The sequence below is a fragment of the Diorhabda carinulata genome, chromosome 2 (assembly GCF_026250575.1).
Source record: "Diorhabda carinulata isolate Delta chromosome 2, icDioCari1.1, whole genome shotgun sequence".
Classification (NCBI taxonomy): Eukaryota; Metazoa; Arthropoda; class Insecta; order Coleoptera; family Chrysomelidae; genus Diorhabda; species Diorhabda carinulata.
In genome coordinates, this window is record NC_079461.1 from 28,477,520 (window position 1) to 28,496,823 (window position 19,304).

The following is a 19,304-nucleotide window of genomic DNA, read 5'->3' on the forward strand; positions in this document are numbered from 1 at the left end:
GATTCAAAATTGGACAAAATCATCTGCCGAAGCGATTGCTTTGAATACCAAAGAAATAATAGTACATTACGCAGCTAGAGAGGAAAATAGAACATTCTCGCCCGCGATTTTTGTCATCCGAGCCGAAGGGCAGATAATGCACCTCTAGGTGCGTAATGTACTATTTTTTATCTCGCCGTCCTTGACGTATTCTAATTCACTATCACTAGAATCGTCTAAAACACTTTCGGGACGCTCTGGAGTAGACAACTTAAACTACCTTAAATGTGACTCTAGCCACTTCAATGTTGACAGTGGACAGTTTCACTTCGATGATTTTGCATAACCTTAAATTTTTAGGTTTCTGAAATTATTTGTTTTATCCGAAGTTTTTTCTAAATTAGTGAATAACAATGAAAGATGATGAAAAATAAAACATCAGCGATGAAAAGTTACTCGAATCCACGCCACCTGAACTCACCTAAGAAAGCCACGCGGTCGTTCTTAATTCGTTGCCGGATAAATCTCGTGCAAGGTACGAAAAACCCAACGGAAAACGTAGTGCTCGCTTATTTGTCAGAAAAATCTAAAATCTGGAAAAGTTCTACTTAATGGTCAACATTGTCGATGATTAAAAGTACTCTCGTAATAAAACAAGATGTTTACATGAACAAATATCCAAAACTCATCAATTTCCCGAAGTAACAAAACAAAGGGTACACTGCAAAAAAATTAAAAACTTTAACCAGAAAAAATATAATAGAATTCTTGTTACATTCTATGCGTCGTCTAAAAAATGTTGTGTACGTCGCGTGTAGGACTCGTCTGTTGCTCGCCTTGCTTCGCTCGTCTCACAATTTTCAGACTCGTCCAACAAAGTAGCACTTTCAGTCCTTGGCATACAAATAACTATTTTTTCATTTCAATTCTGCATTTTCACGCGATAATAAATACTAAATGTCGTGTTAAACAAACCATAATCGAGAGTAAACATTTCGATAAACGAATCGTTGCTACGATATCGGGAACAAAAGAAAGTTCTTCCCGGGAAAGAATAGGCCACTTTTGTCCCGCATATCAAGGACGAAAAGCCAACTTTTAACTGTTATAAAATTTTTTCGAACAAGTACTTTGGTTTAAAATTACTGAAAATAAAATATATGCGTTGGTGTATGTCAACGTGGAGCACGCTGCTAGACCCGGTGGCCATAATTGGTTTATAAATTTTTCAGATACCTATTTTAACGTTCGACCCTCTTGATCGTATACTAGTCATAGTTCATATGTCTAGATTTCAGTCCCTTATGTTTATTAAAGGTCCAATGAGTGTCTCGCAGATGTGGTGATAAGTTCTAAACAGTATCATATCTTGTCAAAATTTAATTAATGAACGCCTTAACTATAGATTACATGTAATAACTGATTAAATATTTTGTAATTTATATTTTGGATTTTGAGATTTTCTCTGCTTTAATCCTGAACTCACATTATTCAGTATTGGTACCAAGTAGTTTTCATTTTTAAATATAGTAGTTTTGAAGTGGCTTTGCATGATCGTAAATTTTATGTTCTAGAACAGGAATGTGAGATTTGAGTGATAAATTTTTATTGTGGAACAAACCAACGTTGAAACTTTTAAAACAACAATAATAATAATAATAATAATATCACTTGAATCTGCAAGTTAGTAAACTTTTATGTTCTATAAGCATTTTCCGTTTAAATCTATATTTTAACTTGTAAAACGTTTTGTAGCTACTAATATGTAAAAAAAGCAACAATTATAGTCTAGGAGCCAGAGACATATTTCTCCCATTCCATACTATTATAAAAACGTACGGCGTCGTCAATAAATTAGAGACTAGTATCAACTGTTTAAATTGAAGCGTAGGAATTTTCACAAATGAAAATCGACATTACTTATGAAACACCCTAAGTAACGGGTGACAAATAGAAAGCTGCCTAAAGTAATCACTTATAATTGAGATAGGTGAAGGAAAAGAATAATCAAAACATACATTGAGTCACTGAACATTTTCAACAGACACAATTAACTTCCCCATCTGATCTGGCACAAGAATCAAGTAGTTTTTTATAGCTATGAAAAATGTCTTCAATTGTAGATGAAGAAATATTAGCTCCTCTTAAATCATATTTGGTCTTGGGCTTCTTTTCATAACATTAATATTTCAATAAGCTCCATAAGAACGAATCACACGGATTTAAGTCCGGTGAATACGAAGGCTATACCTGCATGTGCAAACTTCACCATAAACTTCGTAAAACCATAAAGTCAAATTATAGTTTTTTATTCTTACCTTCTAAGAGTATTTTCACTGACTACTCTTTCACTTCCAAACTTGGTACACTTGATGATGTACACCTTTTCTTTGTTCTTGAGGTTACTCATTTTAAAGTACAAGTACTGCTCTTTACGGAGTCTCAATAGAAACTGGCAACTTTCTAGAAAATACCTACCAAGGCCCAGTCTTATACGCTAGAATAGAAGGAGACTTCCCATTTGTCACCCTGTATAAAGTTTCTTGGAAGTCAGCTGCAGCTCGATGAAGGCGATTAACGAAAATAGCTTTCCACGCATACAAATTTTTTTAGATTGTGGCTCACCCTATACGTCGAAGGTCATTCTGTGCAACTATGAACTAATACTTTCGTCAGCTAGCTTTATCTTGGTGGAAAAAGTGGCAGCTGATGTTTCAAAAGTCATAAGCATCTATACTGATTATTTTATTTATTATTATATTTAGAATCAGCTTACTAATTTTTATCTAGGAGAAATGAATTACGTCAAATTTTTTTATAACGTACTTTGACATAAATATTCTCTTGAAAGGAATTTTACGTATAAATAGTTAATACACAATAAAACTACAATTAAATAATTAAAAACAAATTTGGTTAAGTAGATTACACAATTTATTGTTTATCATAAAAACTTGGTTACAAATAACTGGACATTTTTCATTACCGGGACAAGAATTTTAAAAAATATTGGGATGCAGATTTAATATATCAATAAAATGATAAAAATTACTGTTACCTTCTTTAACTGTGACTAAACTTGACTTGCTCTTGAAAATTAATGATAGAGATTGCCCTTTTTGGGAAACTTGAACATACCGATGTTTGAGAATTCATATTTCAAACACTTCTAATCTTGAATAAAAGTAAGCATAGGTATGGCAAATATTGTATTTCTACAATGATGCTTCTTCTGACGCTTCTGTTATTTCTCGATATTTCGGTATAAAAGCTGTAAACAGCTGTAAACTCATCGTGTTACAGCTAATAATCGTTTTGTTGTGTCGGTAGTATAACTTTGTGTCCAATTTATTTATTTTTTTAAATGATTAATACCGCACTGTAATTTTAATAGTCATCACTGCAGAATTTGAAATGAGAAGTGTTTTTTTACAAAAGACAAAAAAATTTCGAAAACTCTTTTCTACTTATTAAAAAAATCTTTCACAAATATATAACATGAAAGGGCCTTTGCAGACATGCGTAACACGTATATCCTCCAAGCGTAGATTCTTTTATGATATGTCTGTTGCTTTTATCTTCAGAAATAATTTAAGGAAAATTTTGGTAGTTTGGAAACCTGTTCTGATACGACTCACTAATTATCGTTCAAGAAAAACTATTTGACTAAATTTTTACTTGGCTCCTAGACTAAAGAGGCTAAGTATTATAAAAAATTACAATTTATGATAATTTTCTGCAGGATATCTCTTTGTCGCGAATGGTTTCCTTGGCATGTACCACGATCTAAAAATCTACACATCTCCTAAACCATAAATTTTATCGAGCTAAACAACGAGTACCTCTTTGTTAAAAAATCGGTTGAAAAATAATTTTTGCTATCTTTAGATTGTTCCTTCAAAAGTTACGGATTGTTAACCATCGGACATAAGCCGCCCCTGGCCTTCAAATAGTAGTGTAAAATTATTTATTCCGTAAAACACACTACATGGACATACATTGTCATCCATTAAAAATTCATATTGTTTGAGCGTATAATTTAGAAAATTTACTCAAATATAAGTTCCGATTTCGTAACTTTGAAGGCCTAAAACTCTGAAACGAAAGGTTCGTATGAGAATATTTTTATGACACAATATTATTTTACGTCATCCACTCACTCCCGAATTCTTTAAATGAAGTCCCGAAACACCCTGTATATATTTAAAATAAACTGTTATCTGCTCGACAGATTTTTTTAACATAAAAGTTTATTAAGCATTCCTATGAGGTTTTGCACAGGTACTAGTTATTTTTAATCAGTGAGGTATAATTTCATAAGAATCGTATGATATATTACAAAGAATTTGATTTTCAAAGGTAGTTTTCCATGAAACTTATTTTTTATTTATCATATCTCATAGTTTATGTGTTATTTCAGAAATTGATATTTCAAATTTTGTTTTTGCTTAGAAATAATTGTGATCAGGGAAGTTTGATTCATAATTATAATGGACTGTAATAAAAAAAACTGGATAGAAATGTGTCAATTCGGACAAATATTTACTGTTGAATCCCTGGATTTAATATTGCGAATTTAAATGTTTTGTTGAAAAATGACTGACTTAATTTTCACAAAAAGGAATAATATATTGTTGGTTGAAGGTTATTTTGGCAAAGCTAATAATTTTTTTATTCCCATTTGCAACTACTAAGCCAACGAACTTCTGTATGAAGCAACAGATCACCATACTGGCATTCTAACTCATCAATTAGTTCTCTGTACGTCGTCTTTGAAATACATGTGCTCTTATGTTATTCAAAATTCATTCTTACAAAAATAGCCCACTAAGTTTTATCAACTATATCAGTTGATTCGTAAAGCTGTGAGGAAAAATAACTACAACGATCAAAACCAGTTTTAAGCTGTAAAACTAAATCAGAACTCATAGCTTCAACTCCTCGCATCACTGTATTAGCAGTGCAGCTGCAGCTGCAGCTTCTAAGAATGCAGTTTTAATCTACTCACCATCTTCGTTTGGTTTCCTATGTCGAGCGATGACCTTGGAAATCCTCTGAATTACGCCTCGGTAGCTGCTTTGTTCTTGTCTAGTGTTTTTTAAAAAAAGTTGACTGTTGTGCATTTAACTGATATTTTAACTGCATCACCTTCTCTCTTCGCAGAGACTGCGGTGCTCCCAGACCCTCAGCGCTGCCAACGCGCTGAGCGTCATCGCGAGCTACCCAAAATTATCCCGCGAAACCACCATTGATTGTTTGGCGACCATTGGTTTAGAAAATTCATGGATTCTTAAGAAAAAGGATGGATTTGAAAATAGAAGACACTTACTCTAATTGAATTTTATTTCATGTTTTTAGTCTTTATTTCAATTTTCCTCTTGTTATTTTTTGTTTAGTTGTAGTTCTAGTAGCTACCAATATATTACTAGCTTCTACCATACGGCCAAAATTAACGTTTGGCAGCTTGCTTCTATACGAGAAATCTATGAAAGTATTAAGTTTGCGACGAATGTTTTGAACATCATCGGCGGATTCCTAAAAGTAGCTAAAAATAGAAGCAGTACATGTATGTATCTACAGTAGATACAATTTGTCTTGATTTTGCTTTGGGATACGCAAAATGAAAATGGCGCTTATAAGTAAATGGAATAGTACATTCCGAGAAGAAATTTTAATGTTTTCGAAATTCTGAGAATAACATAGATAAATGTATATATTTTTCAACTAAAAGTTGTGTTACAGTGGTCTAACTTTCCTCTTAAAGCAAAGACAAAATTAAATTTATACTTTCCTTCGATTAGAGAATAATCAACTTACATTGGTAATGATATTTAATAATTATCCAGATAATGGATTTAAAAAATCAAATTCTTTGACCTATTTTGCAGTTCGTAACGTCGTTATTGGATATAATTCAATAAAAGTTTTCATTTTAATGGGTATATCGACACCAAATGCGGCATAATAATATATAACAAATAATAAACATTATAATGAAATATATTATTAATAACATTTCAGAAATAAATTAGTTTAAATATTAATCTGATAACTCACGACATTAATATCTCAAAGTTTCGAAATTACTCTCATACTTATAAGTTCTATAGTAATGATTCTATCCACTTGATATATAATACAAAGTGTCCCAAACAAAAGATATGGATTCTAAACATGGAAGTAATCACTTTGATCATATTATTTTTGATAATAAAAACGTTGATTCCAATATCTGTTTCTTTTCTTCTCCTTATACCCATTTAAAGAGGAGAGCTCCGGACCTTGTCCATTTCTATCACTATTATCTGTTTTTCTCCTTCCTTAACCATATATATTTTGATATAATATTTAATTTAAACAAAAAGCAGATGACTTTAAATACATGATAACTCAAGGGATGCGACTGATTGAGACGACTGAGAGCTGACAGTCGTCGTCAGTCGACAGTCAAGAAATTCTGGTTACATTTATTAGAAATGAATTAATTAGTCGAAACTTAATTATAGATAAATGCGGCTCAACTTTTCTTAGGTAACTTATAACTTTACAAACTCACTGTTCATTTGTTAATTTTAACCGTTTAGTAATGAAATAACAGAATATTTAGCTATACTCCTAATTACGCCCCATAGGTGAAAAATTGAAATTTCAATTTCAACAAGTGAATGGTTGGAATTTCTTATAGATAAACACCAAATCACCAATTGATGAATGCTAGCAATTATACTGTATACTTAACTTCCCGATAATAGAATTAAAGCATTAGACACATTTCATATTAATAAATAATGTTTATATCGATTTTAATACTTTTGTTTGCGGCACTAGGCCGCGGTCTAGTGTGTTAATCCGGCACTGGTCCAGAGAGTAATAGATATTCCACGTTTTATCACTAATCACAATGTAACGCAAAAACTCGCCATCATCCAGAATTTGGGGTTCACTTTGTTTTGCATTACTCTATCAACATTTTCGACATCCACACAATAAGAATTTGATAATATTCTTCATTATAAGCATTTGTCATCATTTATCATAGTTTCACCATAAACGTCAAAAAGCCGTCGGTGAATTCCACCAGAACAATTCCAGGATGGTCCCAGAAGTACGTGACTCACCAAACAAAAAACAAAAATTATATTTATTTTACAATATAATCTCCTTTTTGATCTATACACTTTTCCTAGCGATGTTCAATAAGATCCATACCCTTTTTATAATAAGAATCGCTAAGTCTGGGAACAGAAAATAATCCTAGTGGGCTAAATCTGGCAAATAAGGTGTAAGAAGTAGCAACTCAAACTCTAATTCATTAATTTTGGCCATTGCAATAACGAATGTATGAGCATTGCCTTGATGAAACAACACTTTCTTCTTGGCCAATTGCGGCTTGATTTCTTCGCTTAAACATTGCAATAATTTCGCATAATACTCGCCGTTCATAGTTTTTCTTTTTTCAAGATAGTCACCGAAAAAATTATCCCAAAAAACCGTCACCATGACCTTGCCTGCAGATGGAACGGTCTTTGCCTTATTTGGAGCCGGTTCTGCCTTTTCAGTTCATGTTTCATCGGTTTTATCGGCTTTATATCTATGAAACATTGCCACACACTTGTTGGAAACATCTTTACGACGCTGATTTTGTTCCATTGTGAGCAAACGCGGCACCCATCTTGCACACAGCTTTCTCATATCCAAAATATCAGTTAATAAGCGATGTACATAACTTTTTGAAATGCCTACTATGTGTGCTAGCTCGCGTACTTTCAGTCGACGATAATTCACCGCTTGATTTTCTTCAAAATTTCTACAGTCATTATCTTAATTGGTCGATCACTGCTATGCTGGTCTTTGCAGATCGTACGGCCTCGTTTAAACTCTGCTATCCAATATTTTACTGTTGATAACAAAGGAGCAGTCTCATCCAAAGTAGAATCTAGTTCTGCTTAGCTTTTATATTGGTTGGATTAAGGCCTTTCAAATAAAAGTATTGTATCACATAATGCCATGACCATTTTTTTTCCGTGTTCACAAATTCACTGAAAACTATCACTATTGCTGGCTGCCAGACAAATACTAAACAACGTGACGTCTTCAAACTTGTAAAGATTGTATACTTTCTAATACAGTTGCATTTTCAAGCAACTATCGCCATCTCTAGGTCATGCCAGGTATTCCTTGTACAACCAACTCTGCAGAGATGCAAAATACCCAACGAATTGAAGGGAGTTGTGGATACGATGCCCAATCGGTTCTTCCTTAAAAAATGAAAAAAATAATTTCAATTGAAAATCTGGATACAGAATTGAGCGATGAGATTTTAGATTAAATATAATCTTATGATTTATCATTTTTATAACATAACAAATAAGGCATGCAAATCCTAATAATCAACTTCCCATTTCTATTTTTAAAAATAAATGTGTATAGAGCAAATCCATTTTTAATAATTTATTTAGAATCCATAGCTCTTATTAGACACTTCCTAAGTATGCACAAAAATAAGTGAATTCAAATCTATAAAATTCATCAACACATTTCGTTTGTACTGATTGAGTAGTACATCATATATACTAATCTAATTATAGCATGGTATTATTTTAACACGATATATTGATATGCATGTGTTTGTATGAAACTCTCGATTAAAAATTTTATGTTTAAATTGAATCGGCAATTCCGTAGACTCGATTCTAATTACGCTTTGAACAATTCGAATATCATTAACTTATAGAATGCCTTTTGTCGATTCGAGCTTGTTGAACGTTTTCCCTCTCCACAAATATTCATTCCTTGATTGCTTTTTTATATTTTAGTTGTTGAATGTGTAAGTGTAAAATGTTGATATTGATGAAAGAATAACCGCGTAATCCGCTTTATTATAAATTACAAAAAAAATTCAAGACAAAAGAATCTAGATTTTTATACCAGTTACTTTGTATTATAAACTATTCGATTGCATATTACATTAAAATAAATATCAATTTCAAATAAGACAAATAAAAAATACAATGGAACTGGTAATTAATAATTGTATATAAGTAGATAGCTGACGATGATAGAGAAATAAAAATAAATGAGAAATCTTGTACTCAATAAAGTTAGTAAAATATCAAATATGGAATAAGACGTCAATTTCTAATATTTTAACTCATTTTCAAAAATATTTTGAGAGTTTTATATACTACCGAGCATAAAATAAGGACCAGCCCGTAATTTGAAGTTATTTTAGAAATTTTCATTTTATTGTTTTTTGTTCCTGTATCATAATTACCTAACTCATTGTTAAGTAAACAAAATGCAACAAAATTGTTTTGATAAGAGCTTCACAAATTAGGGCTCCTCACCTAAATTCCTAAAAACCACTATTGGTGTATCGCAATGAGCAAATTCTGGTATTGCGGCCAGAATTGTGGCGGCTTTAGAAGTTGCCGCGGTCAACGAGAAACTGCTTGGTGTATAAAGAATATAGTAGCGGTACATAAAGACTGATTTACTCACGCAAAGACCTGATACCGGACGAGGCAGGACTACAACAGCTAGAGATGACCGCTTTATCGTTTGTAGTGCTTCGAGAAACCGAACGGTCACGGCAGTGAGAAATATAAACATAAGTGAGTGGGCAGTTAGGAGGAGACTTCATGCTGTTGGCTTATCTTCTCGAACTAGATCTTCTGGACTGCCTTTTTTTGTGCACACCGGATTGCCAGGTTGAATTTTGCACGAGAACACCTTTCTGAACAATAGCGTATTGTTTTCCATCTCACAGGCTTAAATAGACGTGTAAAAATGTGGTGACAACAAGGCGAAAGATACGCTTAGTCTTTTTAGAAAATGGAACGTTGACTGCGCACAGGTCCCTCTCTGAGGTTCTAAATGACCATGTACCATTTATGGTTATTCTTGGAGACGACTCAATCTTTACGAATTACCCGGTATCTTGACGAGGTTCAAATCACGCAATTTGTTTGACCATCTCGCAGTCCAGACTCCCTATTTGGGATGAGATGAGGAGACATCTACCGGCCCCTAGAAATTCTAGAGACTCTCGCGACATACTGGTGCAGGAATGTGTGTGATTCAAAATCTGATGCAATGCATTCTTCGTTGTTTACAAAGTGTTTCTAGAGGAAGGAATACTCGTTACTGTAGACCTTAAATTATTATTAATTTTCATTACTTAAACAACAGAAATTTCTTTTTTATTCAAACAAAAAAATTTCTCAAATAATTTCAAATCACGGGATACAGTTCGTACATTTAATCTTCTTAGACGGCGCTAAAGTCACTTTTGTCCTCTTTCCTGTTCATATATACCAGTCCAATTTTGCCTTTCTTCAGTTACCTGGTTCGATATTGCACTGTCAAACTTTCTTGTCTTGGATCGGCCAATCCCTCATTTGCCTTCAATTTCTTTTCGATTTGCTGTTGAGGGGGCTGTATTAGGTCGATCAAAGAAGATAGGTTAGAGACAAACTTCACTTCGCTTTGTGCGGCGTCGCTTCGCCTAACTTCCGATTATTATCTGTTTATCACTCGAGTCAAACAGAAGTTCGAACACGAAGCTTATGGCCATACTATACTCCGAGGACCGAGTTCGTAGTTATATAACTCTGTGGGTATATGCTTCGAACTTACGCTGTTACATCAATTACTTCATTTGGAAAAACATTTAAAGCCAATTACACACAATTTTTGTATGAAGCTGAGCATAATTTAAGAATTTTGACATTCTTTGACTATTAAGCTCGTGTGCAAGATGTATTTTGTTTTTGTTGAACGTATTTAGAAAAGCAGACAAATCTGTTTTAGAAAATAGAATAAAAACCACAAATTTGTCAGCTAACTATAGCTATATGCGATTATTATGTGATGCACGATTGATGTTCGTACGCATGTGTGTGAGTGTGTGAAAGAGCGTACCCATTATTCACCACAGTTTTGACGTATGACGATGGGCAAGAAGGCGAGGATGAAGAGAGCAGTCTACCGCCACATCTTGGAGGATATGGAGGAAGCAAGCTGCCGCCCGGGATATTACCACACGGACTTCCCCAAGTTAAAGAAGTTCAACCAGCCGTCACTGCGTTAGAACAAGAACAACGTAAAGAGGAAGTTAAAGAAAGTAAGTAAATAAAGTAATAAATATTCAAATTATTATAATTTATAATTTGTACATTCACAACAAATTTTACGGGTCTGTAGCATGAAAAAATCATATTTGACCCTAAAATTATAATCATCAACAGTTTTACAAAATATTAGTACAGTACACGCCAACTAGGATGAGGTAATGAATTTATGATTGTCTTAAACTTGCCTTTCAAGCAATCAGTGGCGTTGACTAAATGAATAATTTAAATTTAGTTATGAATCATTATTTTTTATGTTATTTCGAATTTCAATAACTCAAAATTTGGTGGTCTACCATTTCTGAAATGAGAAAACAACTACTTTCCTGGCTAATGCTTCGACAAATATTGAATTAGATCTCATCGACCTTTTGTCGACATCAATATTCCTGATAAGACGCAAAACCGTCGACTCTACGCAACGGTTCAACCCTCTCCTTGCATTTGCGTTCGATTAGGACAATAAACGTCTGTCTGTACTACTCGTTAGAAATATTCATTTTCTATTTTTTTCATTACACATTTTATCCATTCCTTTCAACCTAACTATATTTTTTACATACAGTTCTCTCGGATTTAAATTCAGATTATATAGGAAGCAAACACAATACAGTGTGATCAAGTTCTCGCATGAGTTCCTCAAATCAATACTGAAAGATAGGATGCTTTCTAACAACAATATTGGCGTTGTTAACTGGTAGAATTGGTATCAGTTTTTCTCGTTCCGGTACCTAACTCAAATATCAAACAAACGTGAGACATATATTTTTCACTGTTAATCAAGTATTCAATTCACCCTTATTATTTTTTAAATAATTAAACACGTTTAATATTATTTCTCTTGTTGGCCCTTAAATAACTGCGCGCTTTTTTTCCACCCATAATAGTGCAAGAACTAGGCGACATAAAACACCATCGACTTGGTACACGACGTTTGGGGTAAACCGCTAGGTAAAAGTTAGTTCATCACCAAACGGTACTTCTGGCCACAAATGATAATGCCAATTTTCCACGACAAAAAATATGCCGGAAAACTGATAAGGTACACACGTGAAAGTTCTTTCATACAATTGTAAGAACCTCAACTTAGAGTGGTGCAATAGGGCCAGAAAAGTATCTGGTTGCAAAACCCCCGCCAGATACGACTCAAAGTTCCGGTAAATCCATACCAAAAAACCGATAAGGTACACGCGTAAAACTTTTTTCATATTATTTGGGGGACCTTAACTTAGAGCGGGGTAGTAATGCTAGAAATCGATCTTCAGAAAATTCATACAAAAACAATGATATAGTACAGGAATGAAAATTTGTTTATGCGCTTTTAGGGACCTCATCTAAGAGCGGCTAAATACTGACCGAAATACAGTTTGAAAACCTTCGGAAAAATTCGAACTATGTCAAAGTAGATATGCCATTCGAAATATCTCTTTTTGCTACCTCAAATAAAAAAAATCACCTTGATACGATGAAAACTCACTGAGTTTCTGGCGCATTGCGCGGCCGGGAAAATATGAAAAAAGTTTTACGCGTGTACCTTGTCGGTTTTTCGATATGGATTTTGAGTCGCTTTTGGCAGGGGTTTTCCAACCAGGTACATTTCTGGCACTATTGCACCGCGCTAAGTTGGGGTTCCTACAGTTGTATGAAAAAACTTTCACGCGTGTATCATATCAGTTTTTCCGGTATATTTCTCGACGTGGAAAATAGGCTGCCATTTTCATTTGCAGCCTTAAATGCCGTTTAGTGATGAACTAACTTTTATCTAGCGGTTTCCGAACTCAAAGATCGTGTACCAAATCGATGCTGTTTTATGTAGCTAGATCTCCGTCTAAAATAATTTCAACACTCGTCTCTCGTTGTGCTTCTGGAATTACTGAATCGGTGTTAACAATATAAATATAGGCGGGGTACGACGATACTACGTAACTTTTCCTTAGTGGGCGAGTGTTGTATTGTTTGGATAGGGGGCGTCCATTAATTACGTGAGGCGTTTTTAAACATTTTTTTAACCCCTAACCCCTCCCCCCTGGTGAGATTTGTCTCTTCCCCATTCCACAATCTCACGTGAGATTTTTTAAAATGTATGTTTCTAGTGTAAATGCTTCGGATATATTCTAAAAAGAAAAAAAAATAATTTGATCAATACTTTTATTTAAGACTAGTCAAGACTATTATTTATTATATTGCTGAGAGAGTAGACTGAAAACTCCCGCAATGCGAATAGTAAACTGTCGTTAAATATTTTTGTGTACGATTTGGCCGTATTTTAGTCAAGAAACATGTTTCACCATTACTCTTTTCTCGCAATGTTACACTGTTTTTACGGAAAAAAACTTACATGATATTTTCCGAGACCTCCCTCTCCCCAAAGTAAGATTAGATGAGATTCAGCTAGACCCCCTCACTCCCTCGAACGCCTCACGTAAATAATGGACACCACCATAGTAAACTCGTCAATATGGACGCAACTTTTGTATAATTAACCTCTTCGACTTTTGTGTTAAATCTAATCTTCTTGATGGTGCTTTTTTTCGCTGGGACGTTTTTACTTCAGCATCCTTACATTTACGGCCTTGGGACTCGTGAAAGGATTCTTTTACATAAAATATCAAGAGCTACGAAAATACAGTAAAAAGTTTTTCAAATGTTACAGAATGAGTACTACATCATTCGATAATTTACAACGACCAATTTTCCCAAGTAAAATATATTTGTTGATATATTTCCTCCCACAATCTCGCCTTCAATATTCTATCGTAATACTTTGGATCAAACTTGTCCCATAAAGGAGATGTCCTGTGCATTAGCGTAGTTAATTGCTCTAAATCAGTAATGTCAAAGAATACGACTCCTGGGCCGTATCAATGCCCCGCGATCGCAATGTGTCACAGAAAGAAAAATCATGTTTTTTAGAGCTTCATTCGATTCATCTACGGATGTTTTAAATATTCGTACTTTCAAGTATATGGATGTTTATAAGTAAGTAATCTTAATTAGTAAAATATTATAATAATTCAGTTCATTTTTCTTTAATCTGGCCTACCTACGAATTCAAAATTTAATATATGGCCATCTGCAAAATTGAGTTTGACATCTCTGCTCTACATCAATGTCGTCAACTTCTAGTAATTCCTGCGCGCTTGACGATCAGCAGTCGAAGCACGTGACATCTTGTCCATAGCATGGTCAGAGCACGATTAAAGAGCAAAACACGAGAATTTTATTTCGCTGTGCGGCCAGGCTGTGCAGGCAGGTCTAAATCGTCAAACTACCGGCTATTACTACTGTTTCCATGATACCTGATGTCAACCAAGATACAGCACCAATATAATTTGCTCCCCTACATAAAAATAAGCGATAATATGCAATATTGAGTGAATTCTCTCAATATTTCCATTTTTTTAGATTCTTCCTGCCCAATTTTTAGTGTAAAACGTTGATTTTAATACAGACTTGAAATAAATTTCACATATTGTCCAGTTTGAGTTTCAAAACAATCTATAAGATGTTTTGGATATTCGGATAGACATTTCTTGTGGGGTATCCCAGTATCAACAACTCGCTTGGTATTCCATCTGGACCAGCCGATTTCTAATTTGTCATTATTTCAGGCTCATGTTTAACGTATAATTCTTTTTGTTCGCATTGTCAGTTTAGAGCTGTTCCATCTCATCTCTAGTTAGAATTGAATTTTTTGCTATTTTAAGTGCTCTGTTTACTTTTGTATTTTAATGGCTTATGTGGTAACAAAATTCTCTGGTTGCTTTCGCAGTTCGAGAATTGAGTGAAGAGGAAAAACAGATGATTATTCTCTCCGAAGAATTTCAACATTTCATCGATAGAACAGGACGAATTATGGAGAGAGCTCTGTGCGAAAGTGTGGATATTTATATGGATTATACTGGTAGCTTAGGAGAGGAAGGACTGTAAGTTTTCTTTTAAATCAGCAAAATGCTTCTAAATTCGTACGACGACATTTAGAAGCTGATTGCCCTCATAAAATTATTTTCTCATCCAACTCCTTTTAAACCACATCACTCATAGTGGTGTAAAAATTGAGTTGATTTTATTTTATTTTAGTAAATGTAAAATTTTATAAATACTTTGCTATGGCAAAGATCTAACTATTAGTAATTTTTCAAAACTCCGGCATTATAATAGTGTGAAATTAGCAACCCCTACGAGATGTAATTTCATGAAATGCTTGTTATTCCTTATCCTTAAAACTGTTTCTTAGTGCTAAGATTCGAACAAAAAAATTATAAAATTATAATAAATTAGGTGAAGTGTTATTTCAACCCTATTTACAAAATTTCTATCTTTACATAAATTTAAAAAAAATGAAACACAACCACTTTATAGGCCCATCATAATTAAGAACACCCTATGTATTTGGAGTAAAATTTGATTAATAATTTAGTGTTCTTAATCAAAAGCTAATGTGTAAAATTAATGTCCGAAGTTCGATTTGACACCCAACGACGACTAGATAATTATGAAAAATTCAAGATTTGACAATGTAGATACAATTTTTTTTCTATCTTAAACGTTATTACATCCTTTTCTTCACTTTGCTTCGTTGTTTACTTGTGAGTGAGCCCGCAATCTCGCGACATAACTGTTTATGAATTCTCAGGTAATTATATATACAGGGTATTTCTATATTCGACCGACAACGCTCTACCATAGAGAGATCTCAATAAATGATTCATTTTGATATAGGAAAACGAACCCTTAAAAGGCCTGTTTTTTTTTTCAAATTTGGTGACTAAGATGCTCCTGAATAAAATAATATTTTGACATAAACAAAACTTGGAAAAATTTAACCAGTGACGCGTGACAAATTAATTAATTATTCATTTAATTTCGAATAATGATTAATACAAATTGGCCAGTATTCAAGCATTAGAACCTAGAACTTTTTAGGTGCGTATGGAATTTTCAAACTGGTATTTACAAAATTGTCGTAAAAATTGAAATTTTTCCAAAATATGTATTGTGTACCGACGAGGCTAGATTTACTAGGGAAGGAATTTTCAACTCTAGAAATGGTCACGTTTGGGATGAAGAAAATCCGCACTTTGTTCGTGAAAGGGGATTTCAGCATAAATATTCGGTAAATGTGGGTATAGTTGGATATTGCTTAATCGGGCCTTACATTGTATCAAATAAATTAAATGGAGAAATTTATACGCGCTTGTTGAATGTTGAATGAATTATTGGAGAATGTACCGTTAAATGTAAGACAACACTTGTGGTTTCAATACGAAGGGAAAATCTGTTCATTTTACTTCAGCGGCAAGAAATTATTAAACAGACGATTTAGAGATAAATGGATTGGTCGTGATGGCCCAATTGTTGACCTCTAAGATCAACTAACTTAAATCCTATCGATTTTTTCATATGGGGCTATTTAAGTCCTTAGTGTACGAAACAATAATCGAATCTGAACAAGATCTAATAGCTTGAATTCAAGCTGCGGCAGAAATCATTCAATCCCATCCAAATTTATTCTCTCGTGTTTTTCAATGACAAAACGGTGTAATAACGATTAGATAAAAAAATTTGTTGCCTTTTTTTTGTATTTTCTGAAGTAACCACCTTGATTGGACGACAAGAACGTTCACCATCATAATGGTTCTTTTCCATGGAGCGGAGTCCAGGATAACACTTTTGAAGCCTTTGCTGAGCATGTACAGTATATTTTTTTCATCCATAAGCAATGATAAATCAACACACGAAATTGCTTTGAAAATAACAAAAGTAGCTTCATTTAAATGACTGTCACTACCTAATCCAAATATCATGAAATTTGGCACATAGTCTTTTGAAAGTTAGTACTCCATATGGATTTGACAATGGCAGCGCAACTATTCCATTTTATTAAACTTGACCACTATATTAAAGGATACATGACTCAAAACTGATTCAATATAAATTACTATATTCACTTTATAAACTATTTTCATAATTATTCTATAATATTCTAATTTGTGTCATTTTTTTAAAATTTGTTAATTTTATATGAATGTCAGTCATCATATATTTTGTTGTATAATAAACTTGTTCTTAATTGATAGGGACGAAAAATCACATCAACGTATTTCATTCCATCGAAATTTCTTTGACGAACGATGGTCACGTAACCGTACTGTTACCTCACTGGATTGGTCACCTCAATATCCCGAACTTCTCCTGGCAGCTTATAATAATAACGAAGAGTCTCCGAACGATCCGGATGGCGTAGTTCTTATTTGGAATACTAAATTTAAGAAAACTACACCAGAGTACGTTTTTCACTGTCAAAGTGCTGTACTGTCAGCCACGTTCGCTAGATTTCATCCCAATTTGATATTAGGTGGAACTTATTCCGGACAAATAGTGTTGTGGGACAATAGAGTGCAAAAAAGGACACCCATACAAAGAACGCCATTATCGGCGTCAGCACATACTGTAAGTCATCATTAACCAAAATTTAATATAGTTTTATTTATTTATTTGTAATTATTTAGCATCCTGTATATTGCATGAACGTTGTTGGCACCCAAAACGCACATAATCTTATAAGCATTTCTACTGATGGTCGACTTTGTTCGTGGTCTCTCGATATGCTCGGCCAACCTCAAGAAATTCTAGAACTCCATCGAATGCAATCTAAACCAGTTGCAGTTACTTGTCTAGACTTTCCCCATTCGGACGTTAACAATTTTGTGGTAAGTATAAATGATTTAAGCGGAGGGGATATCTCCCTATATCTTAATTTGATTGTATAAAAAATTATAATTTCATGAAAAACTAGATAAAAACAATAGATATATTTTTAGGTGGGAAGCGAAGAGGGTTCAGCATATTCTGCATACCGACATGGGAATAAAGCCGGTATCACCGACACATACGATGGTCATCAAGGACCTGTTACTGGAATTAGTGTAAATGGTGTTCAAGGAGGTATCGACTTTTCTCACATGTTCCTTACATCATCAATAGATTGGACAATTAAACTTTGGAGCCTTAAGGTTAATACTTTTATAGTTAATTATTTTATTTTTATTGGTTTTGACATTTATATAGCAGAAAGTGAAATTGATTTTCTATTAATTATGTTTGGTACTTGATTCCTTGAGTCCTTCAAGCCTGGTCGATATACCAATCGAAGGATGAAACAGAGAAATTGTGAATGGTTCAAATTCTACTTTATCAATCATATAAATTACATATGTAAAAATATTCAGTTTAAAGTCAATTCAAGTATACTTGTTCTTCGAATACTGCTCAGCTGTTTTCCACATTTTTATTTATCTTAATCACAATTTGAAAATGTCCATTTGGTAATTAGATACTTATAATAATTATAATTAAATTCAAAACTCAATATGCAGTTAGTCATCTGTCGACTAAATCAATCATTTTCATTTGAACAATTTTAAATTCAAAACTATTAGATGAAACAAAATAGGAGATCAACAGATTAAATACAAAACGCGGATATAGTTTTAAGTTTTTTCTTATCTTTTGTTATATGGCAATTTTTTTTTTCTAATTTCAGGATTCTAAACCAATCTACTCATTTGAAGATAATGGAGATTATGTTCTCGATGTAAAATGGTCCCCGACGCATCCGGCTTTATTCGCTGCCGTTGACGGAAGTGGCCGATTAGATTTGTGGAATTTAAATCAAGATACAGAAGTGCCAGCAGCTAGTATAAATGTAGAAGGAAATCCGGCCTTAAATAAAATATCTTGGACACCAAACGGATTGCAGGTTACAGTTGGTGATAATCAAGGGAAGATATGGGTCTTTGATGTAGCAGAGGTAATTTTATACTTTAGACTCAAAGAAAAATTAAATAATTTGTAAGCGGAACCTTCTTGTAACCTAAGTTTCCATTTTTCCCATCTCCTGCTGATCTTTAGGTTTGGGTTAATATCACAGTTTCCATTCTGAGAATATGTCCATAACAATTAATTTTTTTTCTCTTTTTGGCACTTATTGCTGTCTTATGTCCTCATGCCTCCATTTATCTTACTTCGTTTTACTGCTGCTCTTCTTAGTTGCTTCATTTCAACTGTGTTAATCTTTGCTTCGATCTTCTTTCGCAATTTCAAACTTGCATATATTACTATTGGCATTGCTTTTCTTATACTAATCTCCATTTTCCCATCATTTTACCTGTTTACGTGTTTGAAGAATAT

The 19,304-nt window shown here is 33.6% G+C and overlaps 1 protein-coding gene across 18 annotated transcripts in view; it reads left to right on the forward strand.

Moving 5' to 3' along the window:
* Positions 1-19,304, forward strand: part of LOC130890976 (cytoplasmic dynein 1 intermediate chain) — a 57,204-nt gene that overhangs the window by 32,255 nt on the left and 5,645 nt on the right. For 9 of the 18 annotated variants that reach the window (XM_057795443.1, XM_057795450.1, XM_057795446.1 and 6 more), the window contains 6 exons: positions 10,919-11,104; positions 14,884-15,037; positions 17,192-17,564; positions 17,624-17,824; positions 17,936-18,127; positions 18,658-18,924. In XM_057795443.1, the coding sequence (XP_057651426.1) occupies positions 10,919-11,104; positions 14,884-15,037; positions 17,192-17,564; positions 17,624-17,824; positions 17,936-18,127; positions 18,658-18,924 (1,373 nt within the window). The remainder of the gene's footprint in view (positions 1-10,918; positions 11,105-14,883; positions 15,038-17,191; positions 17,565-17,623; positions 17,825-17,935; positions 18,128-18,657; positions 18,925-19,304) is intronic. The other 9 variants (XM_057795447.1, XM_057795455.1, XM_057795449.1 and 6 more) reach the window with 1 other exon arrangement.